General features: G+C 51.5%; 1 protein-coding gene across 3 annotated transcripts in view; it reads left to right on the forward strand.

Annotated features, from left to right (window-relative positions):
• The window catches only part of WWP2 (WW domain containing E3 ubiquitin protein ligase 2), a 147,748-nt gene extending 128,175 nt beyond the window's left edge, over positions 1–19,573 (forward strand). For 2 of the 3 annotated variants that reach the window (XM_032323083.1, XM_032323084.1), the window contains 14 exons: positions 5,553–5,607; positions 8,991–9,072; positions 9,629–9,757; positions 10,135–10,210; positions 10,508–10,579; positions 10,805–10,893; positions 12,685–12,844; positions 14,110–14,243; positions 14,566–14,706; positions 14,989–15,109; positions 15,412–15,516; positions 16,779–16,875; positions 17,041–17,113; positions 17,592–19,573. In XM_032323083.1, the coding sequence (XP_032178974.1) occupies positions 5,553–5,607; positions 8,991–9,072; positions 9,629–9,757; positions 10,135–10,210; positions 10,508–10,579; positions 10,805–10,893; positions 12,685–12,844; positions 14,110–14,243; positions 14,566–14,706; positions 14,989–15,109; positions 15,412–15,516; positions 16,779–16,875; positions 17,041–17,113; positions 17,592–17,691 (1,434 nt within the window). In that variant the 3' untranslated portion in view covers positions 17,692–19,573. Of the gene's footprint in view, positions 1–4,557; positions 5,141–5,552; positions 5,608–8,990; positions 9,073–9,628; positions 9,758–10,134; positions 10,211–10,507; positions 10,580–10,804; positions 10,894–12,684; positions 12,845–14,109; positions 14,244–14,565; positions 14,707–14,988; positions 15,110–15,411; positions 15,517–16,778; positions 16,876–17,040; positions 17,114–17,591 lie in introns of those variants that run through there. The other variant, XM_032323086.1, reaches the window with a different exon arrangement.
• Positions 19,574–22,262: the final 2,689 nt, after the last annotated feature.

Genomic DNA, 22,262 nt, shown 5'->3' on the forward strand with positions numbered 1-22,262 from the left:
TTAATTCCATTTAACCAAGTAGCATTCCTTATCAGGTTTGTCTTTGTTTGCAGCTTCTAACCCAAAGCAGGAGTTACACCAGCAACCACAAGAGATCTATCTACCTGGGCTGGCCTGCCTCCTCTTCCATCTGTGGGGGCTGATGCTCATCGTATAGCGAGTAAACTGATGAGGAACCTCAGTTTCCCTAGTGTGGATGTACAAAAAGCACAAAGTTTGTCACATCATGTTGTGTCGAGATGAGCTGTAATGCCTGGCTCTAATCTGTGCCACTCCACAGCCTTTTTCACACTTGCCTGGCATCCATTTGGGGCACGAGTTGCACAACTGGGTGGGGTCACTCATTCTCTGCATTTCAAAAACCGTTCCTCCAGAGCAAGGGCCCAAAGGCTTTACCTGCTCTTTTCCTGGGTGGTTATAGCTGAAAAACTAGAAAGGTCTGGGTATCTCTGTCCTTTGACTTAGAGATAAGGACACTGTTCTAGAAGTTTCACAGTCATTTTGTTTCCTTGCTTACTCAGCTTCTCTAATTTAAAAAAAAAAAAAAATCTCTTAAAGGAATCTTGTTTTCCTCCACAATGCACCAAGTATGTTCTGCTAGTTGACTGAGATGTTTGATGTGTGAAAGGGCAGGTTCTAGGGGTCGCATTCACTTGGTCTTTTGGAACATCCATTTCATCCATTTCTCTGGCCTGCTTCTGTTGCTCTAGCAGCATCATTTCGGGCACACAGAGGTAGAACTTTGCCTTGGAGTGTCTCCTTGAAGGAAATTTTTTTTTTTTTTTAAGTACTCTAACCTGGTTTTCTCAGCTTGGCTGGGGATTCAGGAGGGTTCTGGATGGAGGTGATGGTTCCTTTTTCTCTGTGAAACAAGGTTCATATTGAAAAACGTGTTAGGAATCTTTTCTGGGTCAGCTTTCAGTGTGTCTCTGTTGACTTCCCTCTCCCCTGGATTTGCTTTGCCCCTCGTTTGCTATGGTGCCGTGTCCTGGTTACAAGTAAGAAGCCTCGCTTTCATACAGTTATTTTGGGGGTTGGCCTCGGCCCAGGGTTTGACTCGGAAGACTTAAGAGCTGATACTGTACCAGTGGTTTCCCTTCCTCCTCCTCCTCCTGCTGGGCTGAAACCAAGACTTCGTTCTTCTTCACTTGCTCTACAGAGAACATGAAGAGCGGTTCAAGATGGAAGCCAGGGGAACCCCACAGCGCAGTCTCCCACAGTTCCTTCCTGCCCTCGGCTTCAACACACTTTTATTGGTTTCTTTTATTGTTCCCTCATTTCTGATATGCTTCTGTTTCTTGATATCCCAGCACGCCTTTGTTTCTTGTGAGCATCACACACATACTTGCGTTTTGCTCTCACAGTTTCACTGTGCCCGCTCTTTTGTGATTCTGCTGTGGACCCGTGGGGCTGCACCGGCATTCATGTGCATTGTGCCTTCTGCTTTCTGAGAGGCTCCTGTAACCCCCACTTTGGTCCTCCTTTAAGAACTAGAGGAGGGGGCACCTGGGTGGCTCAGTGGGTTAAAGCCTCTGCTTTCGGCTCGTGGGATCAAGGCCCGCATCGGGCTCTCTGCTCAGCAGGGAGCCTGCTTCCCCCTCTCTCTGCCTACTTGTGATCTCTGTCTGTCAAATAAATAAAATCTTTAAAAAAAAGAACTAGAGGAGGTAGCCAGTGTCCCCAGGACTGAACAGGATCATTCTGTGGCTCCTAATGTGTGCTTGCCAAATTGTGTTCTCCAGAAACAGACAACTCTCGTTGCTTACTCTGCAGAGAGCCCTTCGGATTGAACTCTCAAACACCTGGGTTTTGTTCTGCACCCACGGGGTGGATCCTGAAAAAAAGGAGCCTGCCTTCCATACAGTAACCTTTATGCCCTTCCCAGAGCCTTTCTTGCCCTCGGCTGTGTTTGTTAGACATTCTTTATTTCTGAGTTTGTATCTTAAAATATTACTGGAACTTAGTGCTTAGTCCCTGAGGGAACTGAACTCAACGTGAGCTGTCTGGCTCGCGGCCTGCACCTCAGATGTCCCAGCCACGGGACATTTACCAGGAAAATGATTCGATAGTGTTGCTTTCTATTGCTACTGGTAAAGGAAACGGTCTTGTCGCTTAGAGTCACCTGCACATCCCAGGATCTTTCTTCTGATCCCTTCTGTAATCCCTCCAGGCCCCCTTCTCTGTGCTTCTCTGGCTGTGCTTCAAGCAATACTTAGGATCTCTCATTTTAGGGGAAATGTGGGAGAAGAGAAGGGGCAGTTGGTTGACTTAGTGGAGATGCGGGGATTTGGTTTTCAGACCATGATGTGTAGCTCTTATTTATTTATTTATTTATTTTGTTTCTCTTCAGCTTCTTTCTCTCCACTTCCTTTTCTTATTTTTCAGGTTGTACTGTGTACATTAGGGAAGAAATGTCAGAGTAGTTGTGTTATGCTTTAACTGCAAGCAGTCAGACTGTTGTGCGTGTCCACTTTCACTGACTTCTCATGTGTTGTTCATGCTTCTCAATCTCTGGTCACTTTCCCTTCTCTCTTGCTTCCTCTTCTGTTCCCCTTTTCGCAGGTTTTTGAGGGGGATGTGGATCTGATAGGATGAGAATAGGACAATGTTAGGGGCGCCTGGGTGGCTCAGAGGGTTAAAGCCTTTGCCGTCGGCTCAGGTCATGATCCCAGGGTCCTGGGATCGAGCCCCGCATTGGGCTCTCTGCTCGGCAGGGAGCCTGCTCTCTCTTTTCTCTCTGCCTGCCTCTCTGCCTACTTGTGATTTCTGTCTGTCAAATAAATAAATAAAAATCTTAAAAAAAAAAAAAGAGAGTAGGACAATGCTAAGAAATTAAAAAAAAATAAAAAGAACAATAGTACATGAAAGAGAACCAACATTGTATGAAGATATAAAAAAGGCAAGGATCAAGAAAAAGATTGGATCACCTGGGTGGCTCAATCAGTTAAGTGTCCGACTCGATCTCAGCTCAGGTCTTGATCTCAGGGTTAGGAGTTCAAGCCCCTCATTGGATTCCATGCTGTGTGTGGAGCCTACTTAAAAAAAGAGAGAGAGAGAAAGAAAAAGAAAAGAAAAGAAAAGAAAGAGACAAGAGTTGGTATTTTTTTTTAAATTTCCTCCCTATGCTTTGTGTACAAGTCATGGTTGATTTTGATGAATAATAGAAATCCACTTGGTTAAACTTAAGCAGAAAAGGAATTTACCAAATGGGAATGGGGGGTAGTTCATAGAATGAACAGGACGATGAAGAACCAAGCTCCGGCAGAAACCAGGGTAGGCTAGGCAGAGGAAAAGTTTGTGCAGGGCGGTGCCTGCTGTGCTGCCATTGAACACCCGTTGCTCCCGCGGACAGTGGGCTCCACTGCAGCAGTGAGTCATTGCCCCGACCTCGTGCTTTCCTGCCAGTCCCCGGAAGTTCAGAGTGGGAGCATCTGATCAGCTGTTCTTTAAGTCATGTGCCTGCACCCGTAGGTGCTGTAGTATTGGAAAAGGAAATGTTTGCTAGCCGATAAACATTTTTTGGTTTCTAGTACAATGCGGGTCAGCAAGGCCGTTAGTAAAGATGGTTTGTCTGTTGATCTGTCGAGTTACGCAGAAGATGACTGTCAGTCTCCTGAAGCCCAGTTGGTACCAGTTGGGAGTTGATTTCCCACTGGAGACCGTGACCGCTTTATGGATTATCCACTCATTCCAAAAAAAAAAAAAAAAAAAAAATTTGAAGCAGCAAACAGTTTTGCTCTGAATGCTTCTTTTACTTACTTTTTTAAAATGATCTTTTTTGTATTTCTTCCCTTTTGCTACAGTTCATTACCCAGTGAGTTCTATTTGGCTTCATTATCTGAAATGCATACGTATTTCACAAGTTAGTTCCTTTCCTTCTGTTACCGAATGCTTTTATAGCTACTGCTCTTCTGTGTTAACAAGGTTGGAGGAACTTAGGTTTTATGAGCTGCTGCAACACCCCCCCCTCCCCACCCCCGCACTGTCACCAGAATGGCCTCTGGGAGATGTCACATTTGGGAGCTCTCTTCCAGTAGCCACCAGGCAAATCTGAACTGGGATGGAAGTTTGAGCATGTCCTCCAGGACGATGGTAACTGGGGCCCTAAATCGAGCACAGCCCAGCTTCCCACACCTTTGTGCAGTTTCATTCTGTTGGTCAGGAGACCTTTTGCTGAAAGGGGGCTCTGTTCTATCAAGGAACCTATGGTTTCAAGACTTAAACTCTTTGTTGGAACTTGCTTTGGAAGAGTTGCCTGTGCTGCCACCTTGGAAAGAAAGTTTCTCTGTCCTTTCAGCTTGGGGGTGGACAGCCGCCTGTGAAGGGGTGGGCTGGGGTCGGCGGTGGGGGGTGTGCATTGGCAGTTGAGTTCCACCAATGTTTTCTCAAGCCGAGACTGAGCCCCATTCATCGTCCTGCCCGTGTGTGGCTCCGTCGCCCCCAGACAGAGCCGGCCAGGCAGCCCGAAGTCTGCACTGAGAACTTGATCCCTTCATGCAACGATTAAGTTTTAGTAAGTGAAATAAAAATGCTTCAGCAAAAAAGAAAAGGAAAGAAAAAAGCAAGCAAGTGTGGAACAACAGAACAGTACTTGTTTTATTTAACTATGAAGAGTTTTTGACAGCAGCTCCTTTCCCCGCAGGATATGAGAACTCTCGGTCCCCTGCAGCCCTGCCCCGGGGATCTCCCAGCAGAATTAGGCTGGGGGTGGGGGGCTCGAATGTAAACAGTGACCCTGAAGGCCTGGAGTCCTCTCCCCCCTTTTTCTCCTGTCTCTCCTGCTCGCTTGCCACCTCGCCCCCAGCCCCACCTCCCCAGACAGGCACACGCAGAACACTGAGCAACTTCAGGTTCAGGCTGGAGGAGAATAAAGGTGCTTTGTGAAGGGAAGCAAAACATTCCTGGGGGAGGTGAGGGGCCTGGGGCATGAATGTACCCTCAGTCTGGGCCGGGTGTGCGCACCACGGCTGCTGGGAGGCTGCTCCCTGTCCCAGGGCACCCAGGAGGGTGGTGGAGGGAGGAGGGCCCAGCCCCCAGCCAGGAAGCTCTGGGCGTGGGCAGGGCTTGTGGGAATGATTTCATTGGAAAGGCCTGCGATATTTTTTCCCCTCCCGTGTGTGGTTCTTGGAGAAAGTTGGAGGTGGTGGTGATTTCAGTCGCCCCGGCTGCCGGGAGCAGGAGCCGAGAGCAGGGCACTGGCCGAGGCTGCGGGGCTGTCCGCTCTGGGCCCTCCTGCTTGTCTGGGGCCTGGGGCCGTCTCTCTTCCTGCACTGCCCTGGCCGACCTCCTCCTGCACGCATCTTCTTCCCCCTCGCTCCACCCTCTCCACAACCTGTCCGGGCCCTCCGTGCGGGGGGGTTCTTTCTTGGTTTTTCTTTTTTGGGAAAAACTTCCGAGAGGCGCCGGTGTCACCTCAGGCCCCACTGTAGCCTGTACAAAGTGCTCAAATGTGGAAATGAGTCCTTGGCATTTTTATTTTTATCAGTCCGTTTATTTTTAAACCAGTGGCTTTTTTTTTAACCTCTGTGTTCTGCTGTGTTTCTTGTGTTTAGTCTTCAAGTACTTCGACTGACCATGACCCACTGGGCCCCCTCCCTCCTGGCTGGGGTAAGTACCGAGTTCTCTGTCCTCAGCCGTCTGTCAGCCGATGCTCGCCCGTGCTCTGTCGCCTTTCGCTGAGAGTCTGCCTCACTCCCAGCCCTCAGTTTCCCATTTCGCTTCTCGCCAGCTTGCTCTGTGGGGAGGCCCAGCCCGAGCGGTTACAGGCGTTGGAGCTGGAAGGTTGGGAAAGCAGCCCTAGAGCATTTACCCGCCATGGCTGAAGCAGCGTATGAGACTGTGGAGAGTCCCTGGGCAGCCATGGGACTGTTGGGTTTTGGTCCTAACCTTAAACTGTCTACCCAACCATCCAGCCTGTCATTGGCGAAGGCATTCTGGTGCTGGCTTACTTGCTGGTGCATTGGTTTCAGGTCTGCGGCTGTGTGATCGGAAGGAGCCACCTCACCAAACCTTTCTTTGCAGCTGAGATGTTGGACTTCATCCTGATTTTGGCTAAAGAAAGCCGCCTTTTTCTTTGTGACACAGTTGTGAGAGAAGCCGATGGGAGAGTTGAGCGCTGGGTGGCAAGTTAGTGATAGCACATTGCTGCCGGTTAATGGTACCGTGCTGGATTCTCTTTGACACTGGAGAACCTTAGGTCCGTGCTGCCATCTGCCAATAATGAGTTAGAAGGATGGACATCCATGACTTGGGAGAGATTATGGGCTTTGTGGCTATTCTGGGAGGGCGTGCTCCTGCAAAAAGGGGTCACACGAGATAGACTCAGTGCATCCTGCAGCTCAGAGCTGGGGCAGGGTTTTGTTGGGTACAGCGAGAGTCGCTGGGAGTGGAAGAGGGAGGTTTTTGCAGGAATCAGCAGGTGTTGGATTTAATGTATTGGTTGGGCCAGTGGAGAACAGTGAATGCTGCTTTGGTGGTGTGCACGCATGGTATTAAATTGGGCAGAGGCTTGCTCCCCAATAAAGACAGAGAAGTGGACAAATGATAGGATGAGCATGATGTGGAAAAGTATGGCTTTTGAGCTGGGACCCCTGGTGGAGACACACTGCTCCCTGGTAGTAATTTACCAGGTTGCTTCACTGCAGCACCACCACCCCCGCCCCGCCCCAGGCCCACAGGGTGTCACTTAGTGAATTACCACTGTATTCCAGAGCTTTGGAAGGACCTCATAGGCCTTCTGGGGGGGCATATGGGTTAACGGAGCCTCCAGACAGTTCCTGATTTTCAGCTAGGGAATCCCTTAGGTACACAGATCATCCATCTGGCTCTTTGAACTGATAAAAGTTCCCTGGTGTCTCAGAGACCAGCAGCCAGTCACATATGAGGAGTTGATCACAGGATCCCTGGCTAGGCAGGGGAGAGCGCCTCTGATTAAGCAAGAATCCATGATGTTGTTTGGCAACCAGTAGACGCTTGTGACCTGGAGCCAGGGACCCAGACTTGTTCCTGGATCTATAGAGTCACGTGCTTGTTTGCTCTACTGGTTCTGCTACATGATGGTCGCCAAGTAAGAGCAGCTCTAGCACCTCGAAAAGAGCTCCCAGTGGCCAAGTGTGAAATGTCTGGGATGGGAAAGGGGAGCCATGGAGTCAGTGGTGTTTACATGTGATCAGGAAAACACACAAGATCATAGCAGTATGAAACTGAGAAAAAAGAACATCCAGCCGAGGGCCAGGAGCCTTCCTAATCAGATCCTTTGGGCTCTGTGTTGGCTCTTTCAGGGATGGGCCAAGACAGGGCCACCTTCCTAAGGAGAGTTCAGAGTGAACAGAAAGAGCAGCAGAATCGAGTGAGAATTACATTTAGTGGGAGCCTGTGATCAAAGCTACTGGGCCTCCTGCTCTCCATCCTGGGCCCTTTGTGCTCCTCCAGAAGAGAGGCCATGGTTCTCCCTGCACCCAGGGGTCAGGACACCTCAGGTTTAGATCCACATCTCTTCAGCGGCCCTGACCCTGGCACGTGACTAAGTGCTTCCAAGTTTGTTTCTTCCTAGAGGAGGCAAGCTAGCCCTGGGCCAGCTGGACAGATCCCCTGGCCTGATGATGAGCATTGGCTTTGGCCCTTGGCCAAGCAGACACAGAGGACCTAGTTCAAAGCAGAAGCTTCTGGGTCGGGAGCATCTTCTCCTGTTCCTCAGAAACTTCTTGGGAAGCCTGACTTCCATGGGACAGTCCCATAAACTGAGCAGAGGTGTTGGTAGCTCTGTCATAATCTTGGGCATCTTCTTTTCTTTCTTTCATCTGTGTTTTAAAAATTTCACACGAATAATGGATACCACATAAGGCAGAGAGAGACCAAGACCCTGGGTTGATGCTGGGAACGTTGCAGCCTGATGCTTGAGGGAGAGGAGTGGGCTCCTTGATTCTGTGCCCTTTTTAGCTCTTGGTTTCCCTGTAGCTTCTGGAACTAATTATTTTTATTTCTTTAATTTCACCCTGTAATTGTAAAAGAGGGAGGGCCATTCATATCATTTGTTTGCGGGGACAGAAATAGATTTGAAGGCTCAGGAACTTCCTGGGAAAGGTGACCTCTCTTCCATTCACAGCCTTGCCCCTAGTCTTGCCTGTTGTCTCCTTGGACCTGATGGGGCATCCTTCTCAATGCCTCTCAAAGCCTGGAATCACCAGCTAAAGTTGGGTCTGCCCAGACTCCCACCCATAAGCACGTAAGCCCCAGGAGAGGGGAGAGAGCAAAGATTGTCCAGAGGACAGAGACCGAATGCCTGAGCCCCCTGCCCCCCCAAATACTGCCCTGGCTTGCAGGGTACACTTAGGTGAAAGCACAAGATGGGCATTGTAAGTGCCCATGGCCCCAGGCATTTATCGCACACGTGCAGCATCGTGGTTTTGCTGGGATGTGAGTTTTAGAACAAAGCTCTGCCTTCATGCAAGGAGAAAGAGATAGGGTGGGCGGTAGATATGCCCTGTGGTACAGAGCGCTGATCAAAAGGATATGAAGGAAATGCAGCCATCCCACAATGGTCCTGTTTGGATGGAGCTGTTGCAGGACCAGAGACCAGCCTGTGCGGGACTGGGGTGGGGACTGGGCTTGAGAGGTGGCTGGCTGCGCCTCCACTTTGCACACAGCTGGATGCAATTACGCCTCTGGTTTCAGCTGGGCTGCTCCCCCTCCTTGTTGCCACACCGCCCCCTTCTCTCCAGCAAATCAACCAACCAAAGACAGTGCTGGATCTTGAGTTTGAAATGGTTTCTTCTTCCCCCACTCCCCAGTAGGGAAAGATTCTCTTTGTCCTTTTTACCAGTGACAGATGCGAGTGAGCCAGGCTTTCAGCAGTTAAACTTCTCTAACAGGTTGGGAACGGGGGCAGAAATTTGGACCTGGCACTCAGGAGGAGGGAGCCAGAGGGAAGTGGACATGGACTCAAGATGTTTCAAGCTGATTGTCCTCTTTTCTTTCTTCTCCCCTGGCAGAGAAGAGACAGGACAATGGACGGGTGTATTACGTGAACCATAACACACGCACTACCCAGTGGGAGGACCCTCGGACCCAGGGGTAAGGACTTGGGCCGGGTGGGCCCCATGTTGTTCCAGGCCAAGTGTCTTGGACTGTGTTGGTCCTCTGTGGTCGGTATTCTAGGATCTTTAGCCACACACAAGCGCCTGAGGATCCTTACCATATAGTTTCTGCCTAATGAGACTTGAACGTGGCTTCTTAAATTGAACTTCCTGAAGGATGGAGAGTGGCCCAACTGGCGGGTGTTGCTGGTCTCTCTGCCACTTGTGCAGGTTACTAATAGGGTGATTTCAAGAGATTTGAGGGAACCTCTCCAGAAGCTAGTCTAGGATAGGCGTGTGGAGTCTCTGGATAGCTGTTTCGCCACTTAGGCCACAGCCATCCACCCAGAGCTGGTAGATGACCTCTCTCTGCTCCAGAACTGTCCTCATGACTTGGGTGGTACCAGGTGCCTTTCCTCAAGGCCCACCCTCAGGGTGGTTTGGGGCCTGGGTGAAAGCAGAGAGAAAGCAACACTTTAGGAACCCCAGCCTCGTAAGCACTGAGGCCCAGAAGGAGAGCTCGGCTCTTAATTCCTCTCTTCCCGTGCTTCCAGGATGATCCAGGAACCAGCATTGCCCCCAGGGTGGGAGATGAAGTACACCAGTGAGGGGGTACGCTATTTTGTGGACCACAATACACGCACCACCACCTTTAAGGATCCTCGCCCTGGGTTTGAGTCTGGGTAAGGACTTCCCACAGGCCGCATTAGTAGCTGTTCACACAGTCGGGTTTTAGCTTTGTCTTGCTCCTCTTACTGCCCTCTGGTGGCTAATTTTGGTGTCACATTAGAGGGGATGGGAGAAGCCGGGGAGGCGGGGAGGAAGGGGCTATCCTGTTTATTTGGAATAACACTTGTGGTCTTTCTTTAAAAGCAAGAGGTCTGGCTTTATTTCTGGTTTTTCTTCTTACTCTTCAAATCTGTCTACAGAAATGGCGGTCATTTCCTTTCTTTCATGCCTGCCTTTCTGGTCTTCAACATAGTATCAGCTTTCCTTGGGGCTAACCTTTGCTAATTCTTGAGAAATCACATGGATTCTAGAACATCTTTCCTCTTCCCAGGACGAAGCAAGGTTCCCCTGGTGCCTATGACCGAAGTTTTCGGTGGAAGTATCACCAGTTCCGTTTCCTCTGTCACGTGAGTTCTGGGACCGGACCTCCCCCAGACGGTGGGGTTAATTGAGTTACTTTAGCATGATTTCCTAACCTCGCAGAGATGTTGGGATACCTGCGTCCGAGGTGGGGGCCAGTTACTTGTCCTGCCCGCAGCATTGTCTGACATCGTCTCCAGTCACTAGCTCCCATTTCTAGGGTACCAGGTTCTTCGCCACTGGCCCGGGAGACGGGAAGCCTGTTCATACACACAGGAGACCTGACTGAATAGTGACCACTGAGGTCCTGATTCGGGTGTTTTCTTTTTCTCTTTCTTTTTTAGTCAAATGCCCTCCCCAGCCATGTGAAGATCAGTGTTTCCAGGCAGACGCTGTTTGAGGATTCTTTCCAACAGGTTAGAGAATAATCATGGTGTTTAAGACCCAACAAGCAGAAGGCCCCCTCGCACCACACCATCTTCTGTCACATGGTCTGTTAAACCCACATGGTAGAGTTTCCAGGGTATGGGCCTTGGTGACAAGTCTCTGTGGAAGAGAAGGACTTAGAATTCCCTGCCCCAACCCCTGAGCTGCCAAGGAAGCAGGAGTGGCAGGTGGGCCACAATGTTTTGTCTCCCCAGATCATGAACATGAAGCCCTATGACCTCCGCCGCCGGCTCTACATCATCATGCGTGGCGAGGAGGGCCTGGACTATGGAGGCATCGCCAGGTGAGCTCAGCACCCTTAGAAGGCTGGGCCACACCCATTTCCCCAGCCTATAGAGCTCAGGGCCAGAAAGCTGCCTCCCCCTTGTTCACATTGGTCCCCAGAATTCTCACGCACTTTCAGGAGTGGGCATGGGTATGGCCGGTCCACATGGGTACAGGAGCAGGGTCCTGGGGTCCCCTTGTGGGCTAGGCATTAACCCTTTAGTTAATGGTCTGTGGAGAGGCTGGGGGCTTCAGAGGGCAGGGCTTAGGACAGTGGTGCAAGAAACTGTCTGAACTTGAACCAATCTAGCTGCACCGGTGGATGGGGGTTAAATATCGTTGTCCTATTGTTTCTGTTAAAAATTGACCCTAGGTTCTCTTGTTGAGGCAGCTGGGGCAGGTATATCGCTGATACCTAGTATATCGGCGTGTGCCTGACATAAATTGTGTCACCATCCAGAGGGCCTCAATCAGTGCTCAGCTACACGTCATGCGCATAGCGTCAATAAAGTTAAAATGGCTGACGTACCCATAAAAAGAGCCTAAAGCATTGTCTTGCCCTCACCCTAGCCTACCTACGAAAGCTAACAGAGTCTCTTGACAAAACGTTGCGTTGGATCATGGGGCTGACGTCCCTGGCAGGGAGAAGGAGCATCTTGGCCTGCGGCGACTGCTCAACTCACTGACCTCTCCTGGTGTTGGGGACATCTCTCTCGGTGTTGGGTTCACTTGTTTCTGATCCTCTGTTTGCTGGTGGTGCTGCCCTCCTTGCTGGCCCCTGTGGATCAATTGCTCTTTTTCTGTGGTGACTATGGTGACCTTCTCTCCAGGCCCTGCTTGGTGGTGTGGCTCCCACCCCGTGTGTGTCTGTCTCTCTGTGTCCTGCCAGTGGTTTTACCCTATGGTAGGTTACGTCATGCTGTTCTACCACAGGGTAGAACCACGGACAGGATACCGAGGCACCCTCTGCATCGAAGGACTCCTCGTCTGCCCGGCCACAAGCAGCCAGGGACTGGCCCCTTTGGGATGTCCCCCTGCTGGTTTGGCTCAAGCCTGAAAGGACCCTGAATTCTGGCTTGAGGCTTGTTACCTAGGCCACAAAAAGATGTCAAGGCATGGGTGTTGGTTCAGACAAATGCGTGGTGATGGGGTTTGGGGTGAGGGGAGGGCAAAGAGCAAGAGAAATGAGATGCCTTTTGTGTAGCTAATGGGAATGAGGTTTAAAAATCTATTCCTTTCATGCTGCCTACTCAGGTTGGAAACGTGGGGGGGAGGGCTGTTTTCTTCAGTACCTCTGCAAGATTTAGAAAAAGATGCCCTTTCTCAAGACACTTCCATGTTGGGAAATGGTCATGATACTTTGGTTTTATCAGGAAAAAACCAGATTGACTGCTGTATGCAGGAAAATTATTGTAATAAATGTGCAAGTCTCTGATACTTTAACATAGTGCTCTTGTACAGAGCAGCCTACACAAGTGTACATGGTGGCCTCAGGGTACCACACGCTCTTTTGCCATCAGCCATACTGGATATCGGATAGAAAGTCCTGGAATACATCGTCAGGGAGCCCGGAGACATGCACGCAGGCTTTCCTGAGCACTGTCCGCAAGTGCAGTTGTCCTGATTCACCCTTGCTCACTGACCAGCCGTGAATGCAGGTTATACCAGGTGTTCATCCCAGTGGGGCTCGACTCCAGGGAACCGTGTCTCCAAACTCACCAAAGCAGGACAGCAAAAGAGAGCCCCATGTCCAGTGCATGTGTGCAGGAAGGGATCCATTACTCTTGTTTTTCTCTGTCTTCTCTCCCAGGGAGTGGTTTTTTCTCCTGTCCCATGAGGTGCTCAACCCCATGTATTGTTTATTTGAGTATGCCGGGAAGAACAATTACTGCCTACAGATCAACCCTGCCTCCTCCATCAACCCCGACCACCTCACCTACTTCCGCTTTATTGGCAGATTCATCGCTATGGTAAGACGCATTGCTGTGAGATCTCTACACAGGGCGGCATGTACCAAGAACAACCTGCAGTGGGTGCCCCAACTTTGAGCTCCACACTCCTCACAGAACACCTAACAGGAAATGCAAGAAGCTGGAGAGAGTTCTGGAGATAGTTCAGAGCTCCCTCAGGGGCATCCCCAGGGGCTTCGAGAGGGTTTTCTTGTGTTGATTTGTGTGGAATTTGTCCGTGATAGCCCAGGGTTTCTGGGCCATGGGCATCACTGAACTTTCAGCATGCACCCTGTCGAGGGTGTTGGCATGACATACGCTGCCGACATGGTGACTTTCTTGCAGAGGGGAAGGGAGATGCAGGGCAGGCTACCACCGTTTGTCACAGCCCTTGGGTGAGAGTGTTAGGGAATGTCTGCCTGAGACACTTGGGCCTTCTGGAAGGAGATTTGGAATCAATAGTAGCTTAGAAGAGAGCCCTGGTAGACCAGCTGGTCAGGACATAGGAGGCATCATCAGGGACTGGGAAAAGAGTAGGTACCCGTATTTATCTAGAAATAGGGACACAGTGTGACTAGAGGAGGGAGTCATGTCATGTGCATCCTGTTGAATGTCTCGTGAGGGTGGAGAGCCAGGATTGAGGAAGGGGAGCCCATGGTAGCCATAGTCCTTCTGCTGTATTTGGTAGTTTGAGATGTTTCATTGTTAATTTTCCTTTGCTTCTTCCTGACTTCCTGAATGCTCTGCCCGCAAGAACCCAAGAGCCATGACTAAATATGTCCCTTCCCCTTGTCTGGAAGTTCTTGGCCAAGGTGCTGGGCTCAGGAAGTGGGCACATTCTTCCCAGGTCTAGAGACCCGCCTGGCCCAGCAGCCAACAGGACAGACCAGTAAAACCCTAGACTATTACTCACCGTTGGCGGCCGCCGGCTCTCGCCGTCCACAGCGTCTGCATTATTTTTGGCTGCCTCCGCCGCCCAGCTCGGAGCGTCAGTGAGTCAGGGCTGCCACCTGGCGTTGTGCTGTCCATGAGCGTGGGGCAGTTCTCTGCTAGAGGAGGAAGCTGGTGGGCAAGTGTGCTGGGCAGGCACTAGGTTCCTAAGTAGGCTGGTTTTGTTTGCCCCGGTGGTCTGCAGGCGTGATGAGAGTCTGTGTCAAGGTCACAACTGCTCTTGGGGAGAAAGGGTAGGTAGCAGTAGTTGGGCTTTGGTGTGGAGCATCCAAGAGCCTGCTTCAGGCAGTGTCCTAAGAAGACCAAAGCCCTTTTCCATGTCTCCTCTTCCTCAGGCTCTGTACCATGGAAAGTTCATTGACACAGGCTTCACCCTCCCTTTCTATAAGCGGATGCTCAATAAGAGACCAACCCTGAAGGACCTGGAATCTATTGATCCCGAATTCTACAACTCTATTGTCTGGATCAAGTGAGTCCTCTCCCCTGTGCCATGCTGGGAGGACAGGGGTCTCTGGTTGGGGAGCAGGCACTGCTGGCCTTTATTTTCTCTGCCAGACTGGCTCTGCGTTCAGATGGGCTTTAGAAGTGCTTGTGGAGATGTGCAGCTCCTAGGTTTCTCTGTAGGGCAGCTCCAGAATTCTCTCCATGCCTCAGGGAGAGGTCCCGTGCAGCTGCTCTGGATCAAGGCTGTGAGTCCTGGCATCCCATGAGCACTGACGTGAGGGACGGAGCAGGATGAGGGGGGCCCTTCTAAGGTAGAGCTCTTCCCTTTTGGTCTCTTGTGCCGCCAGAGAGAACAACCTGGAAGAGTGCGGTCTAGAGCTGTACTTCATCCAGGACATGGAGATCCTGGGCAAGGTGACAACCCACGAGCTCAAGGAAGGTGGTGAGAGCATCCGAGTGACAGAGGAGAACAAGGACGAGTATATCATGTGAGTTTTAAGTGCTGGAGAGCCTGTGCGGGGGGAGGGGAGCAGAGCCACCCTTGTCTCTGAGATACCCCGCATCCATGCCCCCCATGCATTTCACCAGGGATCACAGCCTCCCCTTTGGCATCCCCCCTCAGGGCCAGCCCGCACACTGGCTCTGGGTGTGCGCCTGGGTCACCTCTCAGCCGATTCCTCGCTGCTGTGTGACAGCAGCCTCCTGGCAGGTCCTGAGGTGCACGTAAGCTTCGGGTCTCAGTTCCCCTGATGGCTGGTCTTCGGTTTCAGGCTGCTGACTGACTGGCGTTTCACCCGCGGCGTGGAAGAGCAGACCAAAGCCTTCCTGGATGGCTTCAACGAGGTGGCCCCTCTGGAGTGGTTGCGCTACTTTGACGAGAAGGAGCTGGAGGTGAGAGCTGAGGTCGCTGGGACCCTGAGCCCCGGCCTCCGGGGCGTTTGTGCCCTTTGTTGGCAAACTGTCTCCAGAGAAGCTCGCCAGTGGAACCTCACACTCCCTCCGGACCGAGGCCGCAGGGTAGATCGTTGTGCTTGGGTTTCTCACACTGTTTCGAGGGGCCCCCGTTTAACACTCATATCCCTCCTGTTACTACCGCTGCCCGCAGAGATCAGGGAGATGTTCGGGATGCTTGTATCTGCTAGTGAGTGGGGACGGGGCTGGCCCTGGGCCACTGACATCTGTCTTCCCTGCAGCTCATGCTGTGCGGCATGCAGGAGATAGACATGAGCGACTGGCAGAAGAACACTATTTACCGACACTACACCAAGAACAGCAAGCAGATCCAGTGGTTCTGGCAGGTAGGTCCTGGGGCCCATCCCAGGGAGGCTGGGGTAGGGGTCCAGACAGGCTTTAGCAGTCAGCGTCAGGAAGGAGACCTGATTCGGTCTCGGGCTCAAGGATGCGTGTGGCGTGGTCCACCTCCCTCGTCTCTCACGCTCTCCTCACTTTGTGGAAGGAGAAGAGAGACCCAGCCTTGGGACGAACAGAGCTGTTGCAGCTGGACTGTGTCCAGGGCTCTTGACAGGCCACGTTGGTGGTTAGCCTTGGTGGGACAGGGGTGAGCCTGCAGGCAGGAAGGAAAGCTCCCATTGGTCGTGTGGTTTCCTTCCAGCCCGGGGACACGGGCCAGCATGTGCTTGTCTCTGGAGAAACTGAATGAGCCGAGTCCTGGATGTAATGAGTTGATTCTTTTGTATGTGTAGTCTTGTTGTCGTTATGAAGTATAGCATACATGAGGAAGAATAGGTATATAAACATTCCTTTGTGAAGGCAAAATTCCCACCCCATAAAACTCACCATGTTCAGCATTTTAAGATACTACGATTCATTGACCTTTCGCAGTACAAGGCAGTCATGACCACCGTCTAATTTCAGAACATTTCATCTCCCCCCAAAACAAACCCCATTCCCATGAAGCAGTCACTCCCATCCTTAGTATATGTGTATTTTTAAAGACTGTATTTATTTATTTGACAGTGAGAGAGGTAACACAAGCACGGGGAGTGGGAGAAGGAGAAGCAGGCTTCCCACCAAGCAGAGAGCCTGATGCAGGGCTCGATCCCAGGTCCCTGGGATAATGACCTGAGCTGACGGCAGACACTTAATGACTGAGCCACCCAGGCACCCCCCCGACTTTTAAAAAATATTTACTTTTTAATTATTTTTTAAAGATTTTGTTTATTTATTTGAGAGAGTGCGCAGAGAGAGCACAAGCAGGGGGAGCCACTAGCAGAGGGAGAAGCAGGCTCCCCGTTGTGCAAGGGAGCCCATCCTTAGTATATTTTTAAAGGCAGAACTTGGATGGGAAGAGAAAACCTGGCTCACGGTGCCCCTGAGACCGAGATGTCCCATGGGCTACAGGGACTGGCCTACAAACCCCGCCTCTCAGAGGGAGCGGCTTTGGGGTTCCCAAGGTTGGTGGCTGTAACCCCCCACCCAACCCGTGCTTGTGTTCTCAGCCCCGAAGAGGGGTGCCGGCCGACCGGAATCCCAGGTTAGGGCGAGGCTCTGCGTCAGGTGGGCGTCCTGGCTTTGCTCTGACCGGCCGAGTTCGTCCTAGGTGGTGAAGGAGATGGACAACGAGAAGAGGATCCGACTGCTGCAGTTTGTCACTGGGACTTGCCGCTTGCCTGTTGGCGGATTTGCCGAACTCATTGGTACGTGTTCCCTCGCCTGGCTGGCGCCCTAGGGTGAGCCTGGGGGGCTACTCCCAGGGTGTGAGTGGGCAGTGCCTGAGCCATCTGTGGGGGCGGGGGGAGTCAGAGTCCTGCCCATGGGAGGCGTGGTCCTGTTGCCTATGCTGTTCCTCTTTTGGATAACAGGTAGCAACGGACCACAGAAATTTTGCATCGACAGGGTTGGCAAGGAAACCTGGCTGCCCAGAAGCCACACGTGGTGAGTGTGCTGGTTTTGGTGGGAGGTGGCCACAGCTCACAGACCACAGGAGCTCCTGAGGGCAGCCCTTTGTGTGGGGCAGCTTCAGGGACTTTGGCAATGTCTGTGTGGCTCTGGGGTTGGAGAGGAGGGGCCTCTGAGCTTCTGGCATTTGTGGCAGCAGCTCGTATCCCTCACCAAACACTTCACTCCAGTAGACAAGGAGCTGCTTCCCTGTGTGCCCTCTGCGCAGGCCCCCATGTCCCCATTTCTCCAGCTGCCCTGCCCTGTCTGCTGAACCTTCCAAGGACCAGGCACAGGAAGCATGAAGGCCTCACACAGCAGGGCTCGCAAGGACTCTGTTCTGGCATCTGGCCACATGGTGGGCGCGTTCACCACGGCCGCGTGAACTACTTTGACCCCACTCTGGTCAGGTTGGCGCAGGGCCGTGGAGCCCTGACCTCCCCGTGCTGACTGTTCTGCTTCCCTCTCTTCACAGTTTCAACCGCCTGGATCTCCCACCATATAAGAGCTACGAACAGCTGAAGGAGAAGCTGCTGTACGCCATCGAGGAGACTGAGGGCTTCGGACAGGAGTAACTGAGGCAGCCCCCTCCCACACCCCCCAGCACAACATGTAGTCATGAGTTCTTTCTGCCCCGAGAGGCCGGTGGCCACAGAGCTCCCGGGAGGCCCCCCCAGGTGGTGGCCGTGCGTGGGACCACAGTGTCATCAGGCTGGTGGTAGCAGAGCTCGACCTCGAGAGGCCCTGCCTGTCCCTTCCTTTCTCCTACCCAGTGGTGGCAGTCTGGAATAAAGCCCCCATGTTACCTTTGGCCCCATCACCCACTGCACAGTCTGGAGGCCTGACCCTCTCTGTAAGCTCTTCCTCCTTTTCCCCAAGCCCAGTGCTACATGTGCGTGAGCGCGCAGGGAAGGGTGCTCTGTGCCGAAGAGCTGTGCAGAAGCCCTGGTTCTCACGGGCCAGTTCGGCAGGGAGGAGACGGGCCGCTCACTCGGGGTAGTTCTTCTGGGCTGCGAAAGCCCAGGGTCTTTGCCAGTAAAAGAGGTTCTGTTTTAAATAGAACTTTTCCAGTGATCTGTGTAGAACGGAGGTCTGAGGGAGAGAAACTCTTCCCGCACCGGAGAGAGCTCTGGGTGGAGGCCTGCTGCTGCCTGTCCCGGCAGGACCGAGCCACTGAGGCTGTGCAGCGAGGCCCATCTCTGCACTCGGTGCGGGACAGTTTGTTCTTTCCTGCAAATAAAGGGTTGTACCAGCTGCTCGGGTGTCGGGGGGTTGGAAACGACAAACTCCCTCAGACTTTCTTTTCCCTTTTATATCAACCTGAAGCATTTTGTGTGTCAGGTTACTTTGTGTTTTGATGTCGGTATGCTGCTGTCACTCTCTGTCAAGGAGCTGGTACACCGGGAGTCGAGGGGACCCGGAGGGACCCGACACCATTGGTCCAAGATCTTCCCAAACAGCTGCTCCTCTTAGGAACCCCCTTAGCAGTTCTGTGAGCAAGGCAGGCCCGACTCGGCGGCCCAGCTTCACAGCGGCATAGTCCCCAAGCCCTGACAGAGAGGGGAAGGGATGGCGTCCCAGGTGTCACCCAACCTTGCCGTGTTCCACAGAGAACTCCCTTTCCTAGACGTAGATGTCCAGCAGCCCCGAGTGATGGAGCATGTGGGGGCGGGGGGCCCTGTCATTCCCCAGCGGCCCCTGAGGCTACAGGCAGGTCCATTAGTCTCCTGTTGAGAATGCAGTGCGTCCAGCCGCCCTAGAGCACATTCATCCTGCCCGGGAGTGAGGCTTTGTCTGCCCACGGAGGTCAGCGGAAGGGCCTCGAGCTGCTGCACATGGTCTGACTCAGTGTCTGGAGCCCCCGCCAGCTCTGACATGGGTGGTCCGCCACGTGTGGAGATGTGCAAAGGCGAATGCGCTCCTCTGGGATACTGGCGCGGTGGCGGTTCCGAGCTCCCTGGTCTAGGCCCCCAGGGCTTTCATGCTGCACACCAGCTGCAGACTAGCTTGAGCCTCCCAGGACCCCAGGCAGGCCCACTGACCGGTCACGGGGCCTTCTTAGGACTGGCTCACATCCCCAGACCCTTGTCCTTCCCCGCCCCGGCCCATGGAGGGACAGCCCGTGTCCAGTTGCGTGTGCTGATTTGAGTGGCTTGGCTCACTGGAGCTCAACCTGTTTTCTTTCCTGGAGTTATTTGCTGTGCTTCCCTGCAGTGTCCCTCTCTCCTGGGGGGTTGGGGTGCAGGCTGCTGTGTGGGGTGTGGAAGCCTGAGACTCCTAGGTGTTCCAAGTGTGTTCATGTGTGTGCGTGTGTGTACATACATGTATATAACTGAGGTGTTGTGTAGAGTGTCCTTCGGTAGCTCTGGGTTGGTCAACAGATGGTTTTGTAATGCCTTCCCCCTTGCCTTGGTATTGCCAGTTTCTTGTGCAATAAACAATCAGCAGCTGTGGGCAGCGTTGGTGTGGATGTCTGTAAGATCGCTGTGCTCGGGACGAGAGGCCTCTGGGCCCCCCAGATCCTCCAGGCCCAGACAGGGGTGGAAATTCCATGACCCTGCTGGTGTCAGAAATGTGTGTGTTATTAACTGAGACAGTCACACTTCTTGTGGGCAGCTGAGTCCTTGTGTAGGGATCACGGGGGTGGCCCTTGGTCAGGGTTGGACGCCCTCACCGCTCCCCACTCCGCCCCCACCAGGCCAGGGTTTCTGTGAACAGTTGTTGTGGGGCCAGAACATGAACTGTTGTGGCTGCAGGTCCAGTGGGTTTTAGAAAACCAGCTTCTGGGGACAGTGTGTGGGCAGTTGTTCATTCGAGAAACATTTACTGAGTCTCACCATGATAGAGGGATGCCATGATCTTGAGCTAATGGTCATACAAGGTCTTGCTCCCCACTTTTTGAACACCTAAGAATTCACATGGGACAGATCACCAGGTTGTTGCGTCTTAAGGCATTTTGACATGGAAATGACGTTGATCAAGCCTTGCCCTGATTGTGCCTCTTCTCAAGGGAGGCAGAGATGTTCGGATTGGTTCTTCCCTGGAGTTTGCTCTGGGAGTTCACTGCGCCCCTCCAAAGCCTTTTCCCACTTGACAGAGCAATGCTATTTTGAGAACATTATTGAAGGAAGTCTACACATAGCAGAAATCCCATAACAAATTCAAGAAAGACACAAGTAAGAAACTGTTCTCCCGAGTCTTACCTCGGAAATGACTGCTGTTAAGTTTGCTGCGGCCCTTCCATACTACTCACTGTGCCTATGCAGATCGTATATACATATCACTTTTAAATATATCAAAAATGGGATCTTATCTATGCTAACCACTTGTCTCATTCAACAAGGTGTTTGGGAAACCTTTCCATCTTCCTCAACATAGGTCTAAATGATTCTTTAACTACTGCCTATAGTTCCTATGGTTCCTATGATATGCCCATCTCCACCCTAAGGGGCATTAGAGTTGTGTCCAACAGTTTGCTCCTGGCTGCACCCCTTCAGCGAATGCCCTTTGGCGGGTCTTGTGCCCTGGTGCTGCTCTTCCAGGAGGGGGCAGTCCTGGAAGTTGGAAGTAGTTACCTTCACTTTTACTTAAAAAATTTTTAAAAAGTTTTAAAATTCAAAGATACATAGTGTCTACAGTGAAAGGCTACCACCCACCCTCCCTTTACTCTTGTTCCTCTGATCATCTGCTAGAGGCTAGGATTGCTAGTTTCTTTTGTATCTTTCTGGATACAAACTTTAAACCCCCAACAGAGTCTACCCCATGGTCCTCAGAAAGGTTCCTGTGTTCCTAGCCCTAGCAATGGACAGGGTCCCTTGCCACCCCACTTTGAGCAGTGCATCTGAGCTCCCCTGGCTGTCCTTCCAGCTCCCCGTCTGCATTCCCTCTCCTGACTTTGGGTAGCTGTCCTTTTACTTCTACACAAATCCTTTTTTTTTTTTTTCTTTAAACATTGTTTTGTGTAATCACAATGAAATCATCTGTATTTTTTCTAAAGGTTTATTCAAAAAGCTGAAAAGTAACAAAAGACATCTATAATACTATGGTTATATAAATATATATTGTTTGCTCCAGAATTAATAGTATAATATAATACAGTTTTTTCTTCCTCATCCAGTCTCTCACCCTGGGGTGGGGGTGGGGAGGTTCTAAGTACCTCTCTTTGCTTTTCCTATATCCTCAATTTCTTCTTTCCTTATTCTGAAAGGGTTTCAAGCAGAATTAGGCAGGCAGAGAGGCCCCTCTACCCCTACACTCTGTAAGAAGTTCTGATGTAATTAGTCAAAGCTATACGATTATTTTGGAAGTAAAGCGAGCTGATAGGACTTCCTTTGTTGCCAAAGATCTCCAGTGGGTCTCCCAGGTGTCAGTGAGACTTTACATAAGGTGGGATCTCCGTGGATCTGGAGTCTCAGTTCTTGCTACCCCACTGGCATTCTGTATTGGGGCTTACATCACCCTTCTAGAAAAACCCTAAAGATCTCTGTGTCTGTGTTTAGAGGTATGCTTACAGATAGCAAGCTCTCCTGGTTCGTCGGCTAGACTTGGCATCAATAAGGCCCCAGCCCCACTGAAGAAAATGAGTTAGTGCCTAAAGTTCTTACCCCAGACCCTATGGTCTACCTTATGAATCCAAGTTTTAAATATCCTTTTACTTATCAGGACCCTGTGATTCTGAGCTTGATTGAAGTGACCCAGTCTGGCTCACTTTTCTGTAGCCCATGCTTTATGAGTCCGCCTTTAGCCAACTCACATTGGACATGTGATTTTTTGGAGCACTTTTATCCGTACCATTTGAACATCATGGATTCAGGGTCTAACTCGGACTCAGTTGGCCCCAGAGACAGCAGTCATTATTTTCTTAGATGCCTGTCAGTTTTGGCCCCTTCAACTTGCCTCTTTTGGATGTCTTTGATGATCTCTGTGATACTCTATTCCCAACTTCAACACTATCGCCCCAACACAGAATCAACTCTTCTTTGTTCTTTTCGGAGTAAAGTCAGTGTTAGAAACCAAAATGCGTTCTGTTGATATGGCGCAGTAAATTCACGACTTGGCCAACCTCTCTGTTCCGAACATATAATAAAGACACATAAAATATAACAAGAGAAACCCTAAAAGGCTTGTTCAAAAACAAGGGAGAGAC

This window comes from Mustela erminea, chromosome 19 (genome assembly GCF_009829155.1).
Source record: "Mustela erminea isolate mMusErm1 chromosome 19, mMusErm1.Pri, whole genome shotgun sequence".
Taxonomy (NCBI): Eukaryota; Metazoa; Chordata; class Mammalia; order Carnivora; family Mustelidae; genus Mustela; species Mustela erminea.